Source organism: Rhagoletis zephyria, unplaced genomic scaffold, assembly GCF_001687245.7.
Source record: "Rhagoletis zephyria isolate East Lansing unplaced genomic scaffold, Rhagoletis_zephyria_1.1 Rzeph_scaffold_01316, whole genome shotgun sequence".
Classification (NCBI taxonomy): Eukaryota; Metazoa; Arthropoda; class Insecta; order Diptera; family Tephritidae; genus Rhagoletis; species Rhagoletis zephyria.
This window is the reverse complement of record NW_016158400.1, coordinates 87,201-109,117: the sequence shown is the minus strand read 5'-3', so window position 1 is coordinate 109,117 and position 21,917 is coordinate 87,201. Positions and strand designations below refer to the sequence as shown.

The window sequence follows — 21,917 nt, the reverse complement described above, 5'->3', positions numbered from 1 at the left end:
TGGGGTCACTGGCAGCCACATCAACCTAACCTAACCTAACCTAAGTAACCGGTTTAAATACAAAAGTACTTAAGTATGTCCATCACTGCCTTGATGAATAACGGGCCAGCAGTGTAATTCTGTATGACTTCAAACCGTCTACTGATATTTATCTGTGAAGATTGTCATTTAGGAATGTCTTAGAACGAAAACCCATTTACCTATTAAGGGAGCTGTAAAGTTTTCCGTGATCTAAATTCCAAAGCTCCTCTTCATTGCAGTTTTTTACTACGCTTTAGACTAGGCTAGTAGAATCGCGATCCGGTTAGTCAACCTAATGCATATTCTCTGAGGTCTACCAAAATACGCTCTATTCGGGGCATTCGCTCTTATTTCAAAGTTTCAATATTAGAGAGAGCTTAAATGCCTTTCTTTTCAGCAACTACCTGGCAATAAATTTTATTCGTTGTTGTTCAAAAAACCCACAATTTGCAAATGAGCGAACCCTGTTCAAGTAAAAAAATATAACTAACATTTACGTTGTGTGCTTGCAACGTATGTATATGTATGCGTATATTTACTAAGTATTTTGCAAGCTATTAACGATCTTTATAGTCGTGAAAGAGAAAGGTGTTGTTGACATTTTATGGCTAATTCAACTGATTTAAGATCTGTTTCTACAGTAAAGCGATTTCCGTTTGCAATAAATAAAGCTAAATAGCTACTTTTATTTCATGGAGTCATTGTAGAAGAAATTGGGCGCAAAAGGCGAGGCAATAAGAAAATAAGAAAATAATGCCACTTACATTAGGATGAAGCAAAAACGTATGTAATTAAAATTAAGTTTGAAAGGTCAATGAAGTATCAGTCGTAAAATGAAATGCCTAAGCACACAAAGAGGCATATACTACTTAAGTATTTAACTAGCAATACATTGGATACTTTTTATAACACTTTCCATTTTCCTTATTTGTAAATAATTACCTTTCAACGAACTGTTACTATTCATGCACATCGGACACTGATCGTTACGAAACATACAGGAATAGCAACGCTCATGTCCACAGGTATCGATCAATTTCCGCCGTTTGCCCTTGTCGAAAGAGATGCGACAACTGGGGCATATCGTACCGCTGCTGTCGTGCTCCAATAAGCGTCGAATCGATTGGAGATCTGAAATTAGTTAGAAGAAAGCAATGCAAATTAGAATACAGATTATTTAGGTGAAACAAAATTTAAATGGAAGCTTTAAAAATGCTGGGAAGTTGGTTGTCAACGAAAAGTTGAAATTTTTTTTCAATTTGAATAATAGTTAATTTATATTTAACTATAAAAACTGTTAGGTTTTTGAAATCTATTATTGGCATAAAAAGCTATTTTTACATTCTCCGCATTATAGCTGTCCGAATTTTCGCGCGTTGAGTCAACGAGCTTCATGCATGAAAAGTGTGCTTAAGCTCGGAGTCAACTTTTGCTATTATGGAGTGAGCTTGAACTCAAGAATTTGTGAGGCCCAATGACTCAATATCCTTTTAATAAGTCGGTTCAGAGAAGGGATTCAATTGGGTTGTAGCACTTTAAGTGTTGTCCATTGTGGTACTGGAGCCGCACAGCCAGCATACAGAGCTGGCGAGTGCTGAGAGTTGAGGAGCACCAATTGCAAAACGCTTTATAACATAAGAAGTGTCAGTGCACTAAAGCTCATAATAATAAAGAGCAAATTAATAATTTCTTCTTCTTCAGCACATCCTTCGAAACTCGTGCTCTTCAAGAGCGGAAATTGCTTTCAGTCGTTTATTTTTCCCTCAGAATTCAAGCGCATTTTAATGCAAATTTAAACTTCCTTAGAAGCCAAAAAAGGTGGAAAATGCATCTAGCTCAGGCAAAAATAATAATAATGATCTTTCTACTCTTTGCGTGGGTACGGTAATGGGATAGAGGAAGAAACACGTTTAAAAAGAGTGACTACTTAAATAAATAAAAAAGTATTTAGTGCGCGCAAGAAATGCAACTCAACAAAATATAAAAGAAATAAAAAAATTTTTTGAGAACGCCGGCAAATTTTGCAGCTAGACTTTTTGACTTCAAATGCATTTTTTTCGGGCAATTTTGCTATATAAATTTTTGTTTATATTTTTATGCTGCAAATATAACCGGTTAGCAAGCTGCATGCTTTGTGGCCCACGCAATTATATAATAAAAAAAACATAGAAATAAATATATTCAAACACGTTTGTATGTATGAACGTATGCACATTAGACCGTAGCACCTTCCAAGCAAAGAAAAAAAGTTCGCCAAATATCCCTGACTGTACTATTTTTGCAAGGCAATTAAAAAAAAAAAAAATGGAAACCAGCGCCGTTTAACATTTTTCGCAACATTTATTGATTTTTGGAGAGCTTTAATTTACTGACATTAGGGTGGTATGTTAGGGTAATAAGAACTGTGATCTGGTGGGTAAGTACTAGAACGGAGTATTTGCGGTCAATGAACTTTGAAACAAAAAAATTGTTTCCATTGGACAANGAAGAAAAAAAGTTCGCCAAATATCCCTGACTGTACTATTTTTGCAAGGCAATTAAAAAAAAATTTGGAAACCAGCGCTGTTTAACATTTTTCGCAACATTTATTGATTTTTGGAGAGCTTTAATTTACTGACAATAGGGTGGTATGTTAGGGTAAAAAGAACTGTGATCTGGTGGGTAAGTACTGGAACGGAATATTTGCGGTCAATGAACTTTGAAACAAAAAAATTGTTTCCATTGGACAAGAACGTCGATATATCGAAGGTCAAGATCCGACTGTAAATACTGAACATATGACGAGCAATGTAAAAAGGCGACTGCTACGTTAGGGCAAAAGCTTTTTTTATTGCTTTGCAAAAATACTTTAGACATCTGTCTTTCAACTCATCACAGTCATTTGAAAGANACAATGTAAAAAGGCGACTGCTACGTTAGGGCAAAAGCTTTTTTTATTGCTTTGAAAAAATACTTTAGACATCTGTCTTTCAACTCATCACAGTCATTTGAAAGANAGAACGTCGATATATCGAAGGTCAAGATCCGACTGTAAATACTGAACATATGACGAGCAATGTAAAAAGGCGACTGCTACGTTAGGGCAAAAGCTTTTTTTATTGCTTTGCAAAAATACTTTAGACATCTGTCTTTCAACTCATCACAGTCATTTGAAAGACAAACGTCTTTCGTAAGCCAATTATCAATTCTGGCAATTCTCTTAAAAGCTCTTTACTGTCTTTCGAAATACTAATTGAAAGATCTGCTAACGAGGAGGTCTTTGCGTTATGCTTTTCGGCTTTTAGCAATACGTTTTTTTTTAATTAATAAAATTAAATAAAAAATATATATGTGTAGATATATTTCTTTCTTTCTAAAACAATAGAATCTAATAAATAAAAGAAAATTAAATGTAAAAAAGATAAATAAAATAAAATATAAACAAAGCAAAAATAAATAATTTTTTTTAAATTAAATGAAATTAAAATATAACATATTTTTCATTTTACAACAATAAAATCTAAAAACTGAAGGAAAATTAATTTATAGGAGAAAAACTTAAACGAACAAGGAAGAGAATAGTACCTACTTAAAAATTAAATGAAATTAAAAAAAGTATATATATTTTTATTTTTGAAACAAAATCTTAAAATGAAGAGGAAGTATAAATAAAAAAAGACAAAAGCAAAATAATATCCTAAAATATAAATAAAATAAAAAAAAAATCTTTATAAAACAGTAAAATCTAAGACGAAAAAGAAAACTAAATTGAAAGAAAAAAGAATTAATTAAAACTATACCACTAAAAAATAAATAAAATGGGTTTCTAAAAATTAAATGAAATTAAAAGAATATATATTTTTATCTTTAAAAATAAAATCGAATTATGGTAAGTTTAGATTAAAAAAAAAAGACAAAACAAAAAAAAAAACGCTGGCTGAGATTTCGAACCCGGATCTCTCGAAAGGCACAGCGGTACTTCCCTCACTCGGCCATTGCGACTGTTGGAGCGACGAGACCTAAAAGTGATTTTGGTCAAAAGAGCTTTTCACCCTGAAAGTTGGCAAGCGACAAAAGTCTTCCGAACTGTTTTGCCAGGAAACTTTTTTTCTGGTACGATCTAATGTACACATTTGCGAAAAAAAAATAAATTTGAACACCTCCAGCCAAACCAGCTCCAGCTGAGTAGTCAACACGATTGGTAACTAAGTGTATAAATAAATTTGTATACATGTAGACCTAAACTTGGTAACCCCAAATGCAGTTTTTTTTGTTACCACACCATTTAACGCCGATTCGAGTGCGCACACACAAGAGAAAACGAATTGAAATTGCATTTAACAAAATATGAATAGAAATACGAAGTTACAAAACACGCTGCATTTGAGCCATAAAATTTATAATCTTTTCTTATTTTTTTGTGTTTTTGTAAATCGTTTTATTCTCAAGTGCCTTAGCATGAATGAAACCCACACTCGCTATACACCAACTACACCACCACATTCAACGCAAAACAACAGCAAAGTTCATTCAAAAACTCGCCACGGCAACTTCGAATGATTGCTACGCATGCGTGCAATATGCCGCGTCGCAACCGGACGCAAAGATGCAGAAGTGCTGCAGCAAAAAAGTCATCAACCCACTCGAAAAAAAATTGTGAAAATAAATTTTTTTGTGGTGCTAATTTTTTTTCTTACTTTATGCAATTCTTGTAATAATTTTTTTCGACAAATTCTTTTTTTTACCATTCAAATACAAGCGCGTGTGCGCGACGTTTACATCCGTTCATACGTCCGTCTGTTTGTAAGTGCGTCCATTGCAAGTACTTGTTCAAACTACGCCACAGGGCAGAACGTTGCAAAGTCGATTTGCTGATTGTAATATTTTTTAAAGTCTTCATATGTAGCTGTTGCAGTTTTGTTCACTGCTTTTGTTGTTACTTGCGGCGGCACAAGTGCAACGCTGTTGTGTGGGTAGTTCGCTAGGTACTTGCAGCAGCTGCGCGTACGTTTGTGTCTGCTGCGTCTGTCTGTCGCTTATGGTCTGTAAATGTCATTTATGCGGGTTTTATTGCGATATCTTTGAATTATGCTGGCTGCTAGAAGGTTAAGGTTTCCCCTCCCACTGTTTGTTGCATGAATTTATGTAAATGGCGGAGCGTTAGGTAGGCTAATGGTAAGGGAGCGATTTTCTGAATGAAAAAAAGTAACATGGTATTCAAGTTACTCAGGCCTTCAGTTCCACACAAATTATGTTTGAACTTACATCCTGGACGTATTGAGAGAGCTTTACAGTACAATTCTAGCAGCTGTCTTTCAACTCACCTCAGTTTTTTTCAAAACAAAAGCCTTTCGTAAGGCAATCGTCAATTCTGGCAAATATCTAGAAAGCTCTTTACCAGTGACGGCCGCGTGGAGATTTAACAGGCATGATCAGAAGAAGTTTCAACCTATTTTCGTCCAGAATGCTTCTTTTATGCTTCCTATACATTTTGTATAGGCTCGCGCACATTAAAAGCTCTCTCTGCTCATCGCTGTGCGCGCGTCCATATAAGATTTATGGAAAGTTTTAAAAAGCTCTGCGTGGAAAAAAGGCAGTGCCCATAGGTAGAAAGTTATCTCTGGGCAACGAAATTCTATAAGGATTTTTATTATTGAGAGATCCCTGCGATGGGGTGTGGAAGTGTATATCCTCTCGGAGAGTCAAGTATACCAAAATACTCAGTTTCACAAGTCGGTTAACAATGATTTAACACAGAGAAGTTATAGGTCTTGGCCAAGTTGGTCCCATCTTTGAAAGCGACAAAGTACGGCGATCGGCAGAGTCCTTACAATAGTTATTGTACTTTTTCCAAAAGCTCCGCTTCCGCTTTATTTTCACCGAAATCGAAATTTACTTAGAGGCCAAAGGCCTTTTAACCTAATTTCGATGATTCCACAGTTTTCTAAACGAGGACTAGACAATAGTATCTCATGGCAACACATTCGCGGTTTGGGACACACGTCATTGTTGCTTTGAAGTAGTGAAGGATTTTGTCACATAGGATCCAGCATAAATACCATGAACAATATCAGCCTGGAGATCAAGCGAATAACAGATCTTGCCAACAGGTGCTACTTTGGGCTCGGCAGGCAAGTGAAAAAAGCACAGCAAAGAAACTTGGACCATGTCCAACAATGATGATGAGGCTCTTTTGCGGGATTTCGAACAAGCTATTATACGCAACATCTATGACCCTCTTCGCAGGGGGCTGCGAGTACTGACCAATAAGCAATGACGAACTGTAAAGGCTGTTTAACGATATGGACATAGTTAACCCCAAAAAAATACAGCAATAGCGCTGCCTTATGCATGTTGTGCTCATGGCTGATGACGCTCCGGTGAAAAGATCCTTTGACTCGGCACCCATGTGTGGACAACGAAAGAAAGGGTGCCCACGAACACAATGGAAGTAGGAAGTGCAGAAGGTCCCGCCTACAATCAGGTTATACAACTGGCGCAACCTCAAATGTAAACAAGTGGAGGCGGCCCTACATTATCTGATAAGTCATAATGAAAAATGGCACACCACCGAAACCGGTTCGTATTCATATCAAATTTGATGAAAATATTATAACGTACTCTCCGTGCTTTGGCTAACTGCTTTGTCAAGGGGGCCCTGTTCGAATAAATTTTGGTTTAGTCAATCTTCGGGGGACAGTGGTTGAGTACTCTGCCGAGGTCAGACGTGATGTGAGAAAACTCTTGCTAAAGCCACATGGGCCCTATGGGTAAACGAAGATGTTTTGAGTGGAAAAGGGCGTCAAGAGCATAGATAGAGATCAGGGGATTAAGGGGGCTCATGAACTGAAAATCTAAAGAGAAACTCCCTACTGTAGCTGTGGCAGCTGTCTCACAGTGTTTTAGACTTAAGTGTTATCAAACCTCAAAAATATTGAAAGTCACACTTATACTTACAGGAGCAGCGGGCCCTTACTACTTACATAATACCCGTATGTAGGTTTTTCAACCGGAAGCCTGTGTAGGAGAATTTTGAGAGGGTTCAGCTTTTGGTAGCGAAAAACACTTTTAACCCTTTCAAGACAAAAGGAAACATGTTTCCCAAAAATCACTCACACGAAGTTTTGGCGTTTTAGTTGTATTATTTTTGTTGTTTTTAGAATGTGAATCATATTCATTTACCTATTTGTGGTATGAAGTTATAAAAAAAATATATAATATATATTAATTTGAATTGCTCAGGAAAAATAGTTTTTAAAATATTTTAATTTGGGTAAAATAATATTTTTTTTTACAAAAAAAATATGTTCACCCGAAGAAATTACGACCAACAGATTTTTTTGAGAAATTTATTTCTTTCGAATAAATATAAAATTGTTTAATATTATTTCTTTCGAACAAAACTATTTTCGGAAACAAAAATTAAAAAAAAAGTTATGTTTAGAATAAAAATTTTAAGGGGCTAATCAAAGATAATTTTTAAGAAATTTTATTTTGAGTAAAAAAATAGTTCGCAAAAAAACCATAATTTTGAAAAAATATGTTAACCCGAATTAAAAAAGAAATTACCTTTAGAAGCAAAGAGTTTTTGATAGAAAATTTTTTTGGAATTAAAATAAATAGAAGTTAGGATAAACTTTTTAGATGAAAAATTCGTTTTTTAGGAAATAATCATTTTAGGTTAAAATATATTTTTTAAGATCTTTTACAAAAAAAATTTGGTAGGAAAAATAATTTTTTAGACAAATAATATCTACCAAAATTATTTTTATTTTAGAATAAATTATCTTTGAACAAAAAAAAATTTTAAGGAAAAAAATGGAAAAAATTAAAGATTATTTTGGTAAAAAATAATTTCTTTAGTTACAAATTATGAGCTTGATAACACATTTGTTAGAAAGAAGACTTGGGGGAAAAATTTTGTTTTTATTTGAAATTTGTTTTTAGTTGAAACATTTTAGAAAGTTACAATTTGATTACTTAGCTCTCATCTTATGGTCCTGGGAGGGTTAAACTATACTGAATTCCAGGCTAATGCGTAGTCAGAGGCAAGGAAAATGTCGTTGAACTGGCAAGAGAAGAATCATCAACACGCCACTCACTGGTTAGCCAACTGATCGCCATCGATTGCATTTCCAAATGAGTCAAATTGACACGCTCTCCGATACTGAACGTAGGCCGATACGTCAACAGAGCACATCTGGTCTGAATGTTAAGCCAGACAAAAAGTTATACGAGTATATAGCAAATACAATTTTATCTAATTTTCTCTCATTTTCCAACTTCCATTGCAAAATGCGGAAGCGAAGTTCATTTAATCAGCTAAATTCGAATACTTACATTCCACTACTCGAAAGCAACGTTGGCGTCTGCGTAGGAACCACAACGGACAAACGAAGATGATGGGATTTCTCTGGGAAAAATCACGCGCTTCATACATACAGCAAAGCACGCAAATTGAATTCCATTCTAACACATCATAAAATCACTTTTTTCAAGTCACCACCCACCAGCTAGCGAATGGCTCATCAGCGGCCATGGGCAATTTAATGCGCTTTGACCGCCGAGGGAAGATAATAACTAGATTTGAAATGCAAACAATTTGCGGCCTTTCCCGCATCACAGTAGATTAACATGATTAGCTTTAACTGTTAATGTTGTTGTTTTTGTTGTTGTATGCTAAATTCAATTATGACAAAGTGCAAAGAGGCATGCAACAAAGGCCACATTGCAATGCAGTTCAGAAAATCCTACAAAGCAGCAATGAGGAGTTCTTCAACCGCTTAGCACAATTTTCAGCTAAATTCCCAAAGCACCAATGTAGCACTGCGGCAGGGTAAGGGTATGGAAAAAATCTACAAAACTTTTGTACTTTTAATGATTTTTTTTGCGAAAAACCGCAACGAAAATTAACAACGACAAACGTCAACCTCTGTACTGGCGGCGAACGCCTACGCGGCGCGTCGTGCTGCCGCGCAAAACGTGCCAGGCGGCTGAAACACACACACATACATTAATATATTCTCGATCACATGCACATGGGAAAAAACAACGACACGGATGCTTGCAACGTGGGTCGTTGGACGACGCGTAGGCTCACAAGCTCTATTCAGTGTGTGTGTGTGTGTGTGCGTGCGCGCGCCAAGGCAGGCGCGGTAAGAATAGAAGCACCCCAGCGCGATGCAGTGTGCTGCGCGGCTACTTGTACTACCAGACAAACGTAGTGGAAAATTCAATTCAATCAAAAATAAAGCCAAATAAATGCAAAAACAACCAAAGCAAAAAGTACAAGAACAACCACGCAGTGAAACAAAAAATTGTTGCACGTAGTAAATAAATCTGCGAATCAAATTTGTGGCGCGCTTGAGTAGCTGAATTAGATTTACCCCGTTGTGGTATGGTCATAAAAATGCATGTTGCATGCATAATTGTATCACCATGGGTAGACAGTGAGGCAGACGTTACGACAGACAACTATGCCGGTATGCACTGCGGCCGTCCGGCTAGCCGCGTTGGGCGGACAGGCAGCTGACGAATAGAGGCGCGCTGAGTGTGGTGCCCATTGCATTGGCGGTCTGCGTGTTGCATGGACTGTGGATAGAGCAGGCGTATTTAGTAGTTGTTGCATAGACATACAGTAGCTTAGGCGCATAATTTCGCACTAAAATTGACAGCAGCGTATAGATAAGTATGTAAATATGTGTGTAATTGCTAAACATCTCCAAGTACTGAGACACAGCGTGTGGTTATTGAAACAGTTGCCGTCATCTAAGTAAAAGTGGCAACTATTTAATTCAGTATTTCACTTCAAGTAACTCGATCACACTTGAGTCACCCCGTTTAGGTTTTTAAGTTAGAAAGCCATAGTTGGTTATGCGAAGGAACGAGTAAGTCGCTGCTTTTTATCTTGATAAAGGTTCCGAGCCGTCCAAATATAGCTCGATAGGCGGTGAAGCTAGGGAAAGTAATTAATAACTTGTTTCTTCTAATCCAGATCCCGCCCTTTGAATGTGTTGAAACGGAATCTACGAAGCTGACTCCTGTATTGCACCAGGGGGTATTCTATCTAAGGTTTTGACGAATTTGCCTGCTCTTAAAGAGTTTACTCGGGTTTGTAGTGCCTAGCTCTACTCACGCAAGAGTACGATTGGGACAGGCGTAAGAATGCAGCCGCAGAAATTGGGAGTACACACTGGTAGATAGACCTATTTTTACTTATGGTGCGTTAGTATAGGTGGAGGCGGTTCAGACTTGCATATATACTCATTCTGAAAAAGGTGCGAAGATAAGCCTTTTACAGGCTGTGAACAACTTGCAGAAACTAGTCTTCCATTCTGGACACAGTTGGGGTGGATTACAAAATTTGCGATTACCAGATCATGGAAGTTAATATCGGCCACAGCTTTGAAATCCATTTTGACGATAGAAGTGACTGAGGACTTAACCCTCTCAGGACCATAAGCTTATAAAAGCAATCTCCACACGAATTGCGAAATTTGATTCATCGAGGGCTAGTTAGGTAATAAGATTTTGATAAAAAAAGAAATTTATGGTAAAAAAATAACTTTTAAAAATGTTCATTAACTTCAACTAAAAACAAATTTTTTAACAATTTTTTTTTTCATAAAAAATTTGAATTAAACTCATAATTTGTTCCTGGAAAAATTATTTTTTTCTGAAACATTTTGGTTTTTGATTTTTTCCTAAAAATAATTTAATCTGAAATTAAAATATACTTTTTCATGTATGGTAAATTTTTCATAATTTTGGTGGTTATTTTTCGAAAAAATTATTTGTCATACATAATTTTTTTTTCGTAAGAAGTCTAAAAAATAATATTCTTACCTAAAACAATTTTTTCCTAAAAAACTACTTTGTCTCCAAAAACGTTTATCCAAACTTTTTTTAATTTTTATTCCAAAAATAATTTTTCACGAAAGAAATAATTTCATAATACAAATAGGTAAATGAATATGAGGCACATTCTAGAAAAAGCATAAATAATACTACTAAAACACACAAATTTCTTATGAGTGTTTTTTTTTTGGAAAATATGTTTATCTTGGTCTTTAAAGGGTTTCCAAACGACGACGCAAACCAGATCTTCACAGATGGCTTTAAAATGGACACTGGAACAATATCTCGCAAAAACTATCTTTGGGAGAGTCCTATAGGTGCGCAAATTGCTGCAGCGTATTCCAGGCTGAGATAAATACATATGTTTATGGTCGATGCCTTTGCAAAGCCGCCTATCTTACGGCCTACAAATTTTACGGGAGAGCGAAAAACGGGTTTTCTTTGAAGGCTTTGCCTCGATAGACGGAATTTTCTCTAGCTATTGTTTTACAAACCTGTTGTTTTAACAACCATTTTACGATTTTTATGCATAAATATCGGTGGTCAGAGCAGCTAGCCACAGCGGTTGGACTAGTTTGAGCACCTACAGTGCTGGTGCTCCCTCACTCTTAACACTACTCGCAAACCATTCTTCTGTTGAGCCCCTGAAATCCAGGGTTTAAAATCTAATATGACAACCCTAAGAGTGCCTCTATTTGCATAACGACACAGTGCTGCTAAGCCAGTGGTTGAGTCATGAGATTAAGTAATTGCTTCGCTTGTCATGTTAGAGGGGGGGCCTTTACATGAACCAAATATACAAGATCACGTAAGAACGCGACGTTGTATTTGCAACCGGTTTTGAGAAAAAAGTTTGCGAAAGCGGGTTCGTCAGCTGAGCGTNCGAGCCCCTGAAATCCAGGGTTTAAAATCTAATATGACAACCCTAAGAGTGCCTCTATTTGCATAACGACACAGTGCTGCTAAGCCAGTGGTTGAGTCATGAGATTAAGTAATTGCTTCGCTTGTCATGTTAGAGGGGGGGCCTTTACATGAACCAAATATACAAGATCACGTAAGAACGCGACGTTGTATTTGCAACCGGTTTTGAGAAAAAAGTTTGCGAAAGCGGGTTCGTCAGCTGAGCGTTTGCTTACATCACAAGCACCACTATTTTACACTTTTATTCAAGTAAAGAAGAGTTAACTCAACATGACAACACATTTTAAAGCATTTTGTTGCATCATTTTACCTAAATTGTGCGTTTATAGTGGCTGACAATAATTTTGGCTAATTTTGGTTTTCGTTGTTTTCTTTGCTTTGTTTACTTTTCGCTCGCTTTCCAGTGAAACAAGATGGCGTAGAACCCGCTAAAAAATATCGACTTTTTTCATTCTCTTGTTCTTACGTGATCTTGTGTCTTTCGTTCATGGGGTCTCTATGTCGAGGAAGGCCACCAACGTGTACTGCTTGTGCTTTAGCAGGTATATTTTTTAATGCATTTTTTCTGTGCTCATCATATGGCAACGAAACACTGTACTCATATTCATAGATCAGTAGCTACTTTGGGCTTTAGATTTTGTGTTGATTTATTATGTGTTTTGGAGGAATTGAGGACAAGTATTTGTGTTTATGTCACTTCGGTGTAGCTGCATTGTTGTTTATTATTACAAATGTACGTGCTTCGTGCAACTTCGCTTTATGCAATTTTGATATGTATATACATACATATGTATATTCTTATTTTGCTTTTGTTTTGCTTGCCACACATTTTTCACTTCATTATGTAAGTAAGTCATTTCCGCAATTTTTCAATAGACTTAATATGTATAGTGAATATCCCAACAATGATGATAATTTGACTGCCTCTTGTGTTAGAGATGTGAGAAATTTTTACAGAAATTGAGTTATTTTTGATGTATGCAAGTGATGTAGTCAGCGGGAGATTTAAAGGCAGTGTAGGGGGAAGATGTTAGTAGTTGAGTGCACGGAATATGTAAGGAAAATTGGAAATTAATTAGATACATACACAATTACGAATACAGTATTTTTGTGCAGAAGTAATACATAGTGTGAAAGCCACGCATGCGCCGCAGCGAGTTTCCTATACTCGTTTAGACAAAGGTAGCTGAGTGCTTGAAACTAATTGTTGAGATAATTTTTCTTACCTAAGGCCTCAAGTTTATTCAAAATGCACCTATTAAGCCCGGAAATCTAACACTGTAAGCCGGGACACAGTCGCGTATGCATGGAAAGCATAATAGAGCTTATTGTTGAAAAAGTCGTTAAACTCCTGTGAAATACAATACATCAAGCCAGAAAAATGCCGGCAATTTCCTTTTAATTGCACTTAAACTGCTATAACTTTTGTTATCTTAATTTTTACAGCTCTTTTCAATTTTCTTCTACACATTTTACAAAGCTACATACATACATTCTTAGCATTCATACATTGTCAGCTTATATGTACCCTGCAGTGAAAATCTGAACCAGTATGCACAAATTCCAGTTCATAAACTATTATTTATGGATAAAAGTCATACCAGTTCGTTATGAACTATAATTATACCACTTTCTTGTAGAAAAGAGTAAATTAGTTGGTAGAAACTAGATCTAGTTCGAAAACTGGTATTGAAGGGGGAAGTCAAACCAGTTCATCATGAACTATAATTATATCAGCTCTCCGAAGTGGAGTGCCAAACCAGATATTAAAAATACTAGTTCATTAACTAGTATGTGCTAACGCGACCGCCTACCATTTCGGCGATTTCGAACAACTTATGCGATCAGCGACATCTGTCATTGAATTGCCAAAACCAAAACAAAAATGCGGTTGATTGCCTTCCTCACTAATGTGGTTTTGAAAACTCAGGTTCGAGTTCGCTTAGAGATTGTTAAAGTAAAGTAAATATATTATTTCAATTTAAATATAAAATAAAAATTGTAAATTTAATTTCATTTGAAAAAAACCTAAATACTCAGATATAATACAAAAATTAAAAGAAATAATTTTTTGTTCTGTTTAAAATAAAGCAATTTAAAAATTACAACAAAATATGTAATTAAAAAATAAAAATAAAAAATAAAAAGATTCGCTCACTGAGATTCGAACTCGGATCTCTTGATTTGGCGTGCCAGAGCTTAGCTCTGTCGACCATTTCCACTGTTGCTGCGCCGCGAGAAAAATGGCATACTTATGCTTTTCACGGGGGATGAATTGGCAGTCTATCCCATCAACTAGTATGATGCTACTAGTATTTCTACTGGTAGGGTGCTGATGCAGAAGCGGACAATTGCCTTCTCCTATGACACCGCCATGTTTAAAAATGGAAAAATTGTGAAAAATTACTCCGGAAGTGAAGTTTATCTTCAAAAAGGTTTCCCAACTAAGTACTAGTCCATATAGGGTATAATTTTTCTCGCAGGTGGCTTATTTGTATGACCGTTAAAATCCTGTACCAACGAAGAAAAAATTACTTTATGTTTCAACATTATAATTTAAATTCAAAAAAAAAATAATAATAAAATGAAAGCACATTGAATATAAATGCATTTTTTTAATTTTCACTTTAATCTACTAAAATCCAATGAGCCACAAAGTTTTTACAAAAGTGCGTTGGTTTTTTGAATATTGCATTAAGTTTGTTAAGGAATAAACTATATTTAAAAAATATATATAAAAATAAATTACATATACATATATAGTAAAAAAATTAATTGTTAAAATTTGTCAATATAATTTTGAAACGAGGTGTACAATGTACATCTGCCTTTTTACAAAAACAAGAAAAAATTTTGAATTTTCTGTTAACTTTTACGCATCGCTGCTATACATAAGTGACAATAATTTATGTGCCCTCGCATTAAAAAAATTATAGTAATATGTACTATAGATAATAATGTAGTTTTGTATGTATGTGGATTCCAACATGTTAACATCGTGAGCTAATTTGCTGCAGGCGATTGACCTGTGTACCTGTGGTTCTTCCTACACGTTGGAGTTTTACTTATGTACGTACATGTATATATGCATGTATGTAGGTACATGAGTTATGCATATTTTATGCAGTTAAAAACTACCATTTCGCAGAGCCGATAAAAATTTGCATACAAAAGACGACATGTGTTGTTTTGTCTAGAGATAAAACGGCGAACAAAGGTTGCTAATACAAGGGAAGGTAGCATTTTTTTTTTTGAAGGTACAAAAGCTGGACACAACAGAAAAAACATTGTAGTTTGCTTTGCTGCTTTACCAATTTAAATACATTTTTTTATAGCTGGAAGAACTGTTCATGAAAGCCTTTAATTAAACAGTTAAACAAATTTATGAGTTTAAAATACTGCTTAGATCACTATGAAATTCAGGAAGTTACTCGGTACAAACACTTTTAATCTCTCGAGATATATTTTTTTTTTGGTATAAAAAATTTAAAAAGCAGAATAATGTGGAAGAAAAAGTTGTTTTTTAGAAAAAAAAACATTTTAGGGAAAAATATAATTTTTAATATGTATGTAAATTTATGATAAAAATATATATATTTTTCATTGCTTAAAAAAAATTGTTTTTAAGAAATTTTGTTTTGAGCAAAAAACAGTTTTTTATGAAAAACCCATAAGTTAAAAGAAATATTTTAAAACGAATTAGAAAATAGATTACAGTCAGAAAGGAAGATTTTTGGAGAACAAAAAATTCCATTAAAATTACTTCTTTCGCGAAAAGTTGTTTTTGGGAATAAAAATAAAAAAAAATATTTAGGAGAAAAATAGTCATATTAGGAAAGATATAACATTTAAGATTTTTTACAAAATAAAGCTATGTAGGAAAAATAATTTTTAAAAATATAATATCTACTAAAATTATGAAAAAATTTACCATACATAAGAAATAATAAGAATTGTGGTTATAAGATACAAGGAAGCTCGCCTGACTGTCGGCGGCCCAATCCATGCCAAAAATACCTAGCTGTTTTTGCCTAGATTTTGCTGAGCTGGCTTGTGTCCCACCTATTCCAAGAGTAATCTAGCTAAAGTCAAAGCTACTCCTACCCTTCTTGCTCTGAGAAAAACCATTTTCGCCTGCCAAAAAGCCTTTGCGGTGTGATGGTGGAGTGACATTCCTTGGCCAGATATAAACCCTTGGGCCGTTCCGGTTTCGAAGACTGTCGTGGGAACGCGAAGAAATACCTCAGTCATACAGCTTCTTGCGAAAGCATCGTGGCCTGGTATTCGTACCAGATTTATTGTAATTAGAAAATATTTCGAAAGATCGAAAGTTACGTCAGCAGTGGGGCTGTTCTGCAACGAGTTAGCGATAATTTTCGGATCGCTATCTTTGCTTGCGACATTCATAGCACAAAAATTGTAATTTGAGCGCTTCGTAATAATTGCGGCGATTCGTAAGTTATACAAGTATTTATATGCAGAAATATTATATACTATCCCTAAATACTGCTAAATTTGAATGCATAAAATTAGCAGCTTTTCAATTTAAGGTGGGGTACACACTTAGTATTTTAATTATCACTAAGAGCAGCTGGAATATGAAAATTCAATTCACGGTGCTCCTCAGCGAAACACAAATGTCCTTTAATTTCCCTATTAACTACCTAGTATCTAAAACTTTCCTACATCTTCTTTGTTTGTCGCCTTGTGATCGCCATGAACATGAAATTCTTGTGCTTAACCAACACATCTGCATTAAGTTAGCGCAAGTTAACTGACAGTTTTAAAACAACAGGAAGGCGCTACTTATATGTTGGTAGGTAGGTATGCAAGGAGCATAGTCCTTGAACTGTAACTGTTGCAATAAACAAAATTTACACAAGCAAGTGACAGCCCACACATGCAACTTAACAGAGAGCTACGACAACAACTGCTTGTAATTTTTTAAATTTGCATTCAGAGCAAAGTTAGTAGGTCTTTGTGCATTTTTGGTTGGTTTTTTGGTTGCTACAACAGTTCGCGCCGCGGCCCATCACCAGCAATGACATCTGTCAATGGCGACAGTTGCACGACATGCAAGTGAACAGTCCATAAAGAAATTTGTATTTTATTTTTTACTTGGTATTTTACGCAAATGCAGTAGTCGGTACGTTTGTAAATTGAACTTATAAATAAGCTTTTGTATGTATGTACTTATGTAAATAAATATATATTTATTTCAGTAACATGAGGCAATGCATGAAGATGAGACAATTGATCAAAGAGTCCCTCCGTTGATTTTTAATTAGTACAATACTTGTTGTAATGGAAGAATAATTCCATGAGACTTGGTATGCATAGTTTGTCAGCTAACAGGAAAAGGCTCGAATGACCGTGAAATGTGTAAATGAAAAATTTATAAGCACAACCTTTACTAGGTAACGATCTTGAAAAGAAGTGGTCTCTTTGCAAAATAAACCAGTATCACCAGTTCTAGAAACCTACGCTAAATGATGTCACGCTGAAACATGCTTACGATTGATTGATTACCTGCTGGCTATCATTTTGGAAGAAAGTATAGAACTATGAGGAGGTAAGAAGTTGTATTTCTCCAGGCGGGCCGATTGGCTTAGAAGGGTGTCTGATCGGATACGTCCACTCCCGAATAAATATCCTGCTGGGAACAAAACCGTGATTACCATTTAAAGTAGAGATGGACCGACATTACATCAAAAATGTCATCTTAAAATCGGGCTGCAGGGCTGCTGCAATCACGTTATGGCAAACGATAATAATTTCAAAACTAACCCCATAGAAGAAAAGTACTATCTAACCTGAAGTTTAGAAATAAAAGAGAGTGATGCTTTGTATTTTGACGTTTTAGAATGCACACTTAGTCTTGGATGCATGTTAAATTTTATCAACAGTGTCAGAAAATACTACCGCCATCGACTCGATATACGTCGACATAATTAAACAGCGTACATACAGCATAAACTATAGTTTCCGGCCAAGAAAAATTCAGTAGGAAAGCTGAGCCATCACTGGCGGGCAAGATGCTACCGATATAGAAAACATCGCCCCTGAAAAAAACCATGCTATTCAAAATCTCTGAATTTAACGCCCATACGGCCCTCATGATATCGATAACATCGCCCTCGAAAAAGAACCCTACTCTTCATAATCCTTGACCCTAACTTCCAGGGCACCACAGTGGCCAACGAATGAAGTTATAAAGCTGCCGGACGAACTACACAAAGTGGCCCACGTCACTTCAACAACGACCAACAAAAACCTCAGAGTTGTTTCTCTACGACCACCTTTGATGATCGGTTGAACTATCTAGAGCCATCCAAATCAAGTTCGATAAACAAATGAACAAAAGTACCATAGCCGGATGTGGAACATGTAAAAGAAAATAGCCCCATAAGGTATTGTGTCCGCTGCGCTTCTAAAAATGCTTATATATATATGGCCTTGCAAGCATTTCCCAGGCCACAACGCAAGTGAGTGTGTTCTTAAATAGATAAGCGACTATTCAGGTACTCTCTTCTACCTCCGTTAGATCGCAGCTAGTGGATTACTGCAACAGGGAGCTGGCCTCAATTTGTGATCAAAACGAAATTACCCAAATATAAGTCTCGGAACATAGGAACATTTACGGAGACTGCACTCTGCACTGAATGTGTCCCACGCGGTGGACATGTGTGCCTCACTCAGGCAGTATCGTATAGGATTACGCAGCAGTTTTGGGTGTCCTATGATCCTCTTAAAATCAGGACTCTTCTAGGAAATGAGCAAAGTAAATACCAACAAACTCACGGCAGCCTGCTCGGGCACAGGCTCATTGGGGTAAATGCTGAAAGGATTGGTGTACCTTTCAATAGATGCTGTAGGAGCTACGACACAGATCAATGGAAACAGTCGATCGCATACGTTAACTGCCGCATTTGGGGTCTGGGTAGTCATCAGGCCGTACTTATTTGAAAATGATTCCGTTAACGTTGTTATGGTGTACGGTGAAAGTAATCGTGACAAGATAACAAACTTTATATAGCCTGAATCAGATGACATAGCCCTATTTTGAACAAAAGCTCCCAGAACACATTATTTTACGAAACAACCAGGTTAAATGGCCGCCGAGAACTTGCGATTTGACACCGTTGAACTTTTTTCACTGGGACTGGACTGAAGAACGAAATCATAAATTAAATTCATAAATGATATTCGGCCCGATCTATCCCAAAAAGGCATGGACAATTTTGATATGCGCAACCTAGGTTGCCAAAAGAATCGTACGTAAATACCATAGACTAAAAACCATGACGAAATAAAAAAAAATCATTTCGACAAATTTTGTTGGATTTTATTTATAAAAGGAAAGTATGTGATCTTGTTGAATCACTCTGTAGTTGTCTGACAAACTTCTCGTTATTTTTCTGCAATGATATGTTTCTTTCAAAACCCGTTTCATTTAAATTAAAACCTCGGCCAAAAAATTAGTGAAGTGTTGACCACAAAGTATCATTTTTATTATTTTTAAATTGGCGAGATATTTATCTTCAAATCAAATATTTACTACAAATACTTTTCTCCTACTGGTCGGTTTCCCACGATTTTGTTGTGCCACAGCGTTGCATTCGATGGTGAAATGCGTTGTTGCTTATCGTGAGTGTTGTATAGCTGTGTATGTGCTTAGCACCAACATTCCGCGAATACGCGCACCAACTGCTTCTCATATTCCTCGCTACACATACATATACGCTTACATTTCTTTTTATTTAGTTTTCCACAAGCGCGTCGAAATTCTGCGAAACATGCTGACCGCGTCGGCGCAACTACCTGTCCTACGAAGCGCCAGCGCTGATTGCCTAGCGATAACGAACAAACAAAGCAAGTAAATATACAACGCAAACAAAGAGAAGCGAATGTGTAGCTAGCTGATACAAACGAAACATTTAAATAAAGTCAAAAGGGGAGTTAGTTCAAATAGAAGCTGGCAGGACGGCAGGAAGCCATGGTCCAGCAGCAGCGGTCAGCGATGGTGAGTAATATTAGGCGCGCGCGAGCGTTAAATTTTCCAACCGACATAAACGCAGTTATGCAAACTCTTACCTCTTTGCGTGTAAACGCAATCAAAATTAAAGAAATCGCAATATTTACTGTCAAACAAGCCACATAAGTATTACAAAAAAGTCGTGCGCCAAATACTGGCGGCAAAAAACACCATGCGTTGCCTTGCGCATGCAATCGGCGCGCGCGCTTTACTCATACATTCCGCGTAAGTAAATGAATAACTAAAATCATCAATTCAAATAAATAAAGTCATCATTCCAAAAATAAAGCAAAGTAAATAATTCGATGAAATGTGAAGCGCGACAACGCCATCAGCTACAGGTTAATCAACGAAGGCGTGATGACCGAAAGCGGTAGTGGTGACAACAGCAACCGTAACCGCTTGAGGTGGACAAAAAAGAGACCAGTAGTACAGTAAGGGGGCGCGCGCGTTCAGCGCATTTTCAGCGCATTACTCATAACGCGCTTTGTTGGCGATAGCGCGCGTTCAACGGTAGAAGGGAGTGAGAGATCATGAAGCATAGCAGCGGCGACAAAAAGATAAAGCGAAGCATGCACGTAAAAGTGGGTGATTCGAATAGTACGAATATCACTACAAAGCCAAAAATAGCTAATGGCAAATTTGCATTTTAGCAGCGCGGGTGAATTGTACTGCTTTCATAAAGCGATCACCGCGCGCGCGTTGACTTTTTGCAGTGGTTTTTGGAAAATGCTCTCCGCGCGCCCGCCGCACTAAGCGCGCACGCTATTGTTATAGTTTTATTATTTTATGCGCTATTTCTTTATTTTAATAATGTTTTTTCTTCATTTGCTTTATTACGCGTCACCGCCTACACTTTTCTTCTGCCATTTGCTGACTGTTTGTTATTATTACTGTGACAAATGCTGCTGGCTTTGTGCCCTTGGCACAGGTGACACTACAAAGCGTTTTGTTGTAAGTGGGAATTGTGCTTACGCGCGGCATAATGCCAGTGAGTTTAGGTCAACTTTTGTAGTTCGCTCACGTTTCCCACCGCCACTGATTTATATCGGCCACTTATGTGAGGCACATTGTCTTTTGTTGATGTTATAAGGTGTGGTAGCAGCTGAGATGTGTCTTTGTTTTCCCTAATGAAGAGTGAAAAATTACGGATTTGAGTTAAAAATATACTTGTTGCGTGGGTTGGTTTACGTCATTTGAGTTTGAGTGAGGTCAGGGTTCGGGCATGCTGCAAATTAATTTGCATAAACTAAAATTTTCAATACACTGGCTTTTACAAACTTATATGTCAACCTTGATGTAATTACACCTACAGATTTACGCTACCGCCAGGTGATATTTTATGTCAGAAAAAGCTCGATGTTTTGCCATTGCCTGCCGAGGAAAAATTTTTTAGTGCATCCTTCCGAGCGGTAGACGTTCCTTTTATTATCTAGCCAAGGGGGCCGCTAGTTCCTAAAGATATATTTGATACGTGAATATGGTAGTCTATGCAAAAGTTAAGGGCTACCTAAAGACGGTTCTAAGACCGAAAAGGGAACTGATGCTGGTTGGGAGCCAGGTTAGGTTAGGTTAAGGTGGTTGTCCCTTGTCAAGGGACTCACTAAGACCGCGATCGTTGGTGCTTTGTGATACCACTGCGATCGGTAGCGGCAGATTCTAGTCCCGGAGAGCCCTTCCCAACTGGTCTAAAAGTACGAACCCCAGTGCATAAGCCGCAACCTGGAAAAAGCTCGTCGTCCTCCATCCAGTTGTGATATGTTGTTGTGTGTGATGAAATGGGTCTGGAAAGATATTTAATATCACCTACAAGAAGCAAGAGATCCAGCTTCATGAGCCTTAGAAGATCCCGTCTCTGATCCACCCTCGACCATAATAAAGTCGTAGTACCACAAGCTCTGGTTTTCCATCAGCGTTAGGGGAGCTAACACGGTAACAATGCGAGGCGATCGAAAGCGAGTTAAAACATTACCAAACAAGCTTCAAGCGTACTATAAGTGCGCGGTATTTTACGCTGAAATTTTTTCAAACGCAGTAGGAAATCAAAAAAGTTAATTAAGAACAGATTCGGGCATTTATTATGGCCCACAGATTTCTTTGACAA

The 21,917-nt window shown here is 36.7% G+C and overlaps 1 protein-coding gene across 1 annotated transcript in view; it reads right to left on the bottom strand.

Annotated features, from left to right (window-relative positions):
- Positions 1-21,917, bottom strand: part of LOC108363610 (transcriptional activator protein DAL81-like) — a 77,672-nt gene that overhangs the window by 21,232 nt on the left and 34,523 nt on the right. Inside the window, exon 2 of the mRNA XM_017617009.1 lies at positions 964-1,152. Coding sequence (XP_017472498.1) covers positions 964-1,152 — 189 coding nt within the window. The remainder of the gene's footprint in view (positions 1-963; positions 1,153-21,917) is intronic.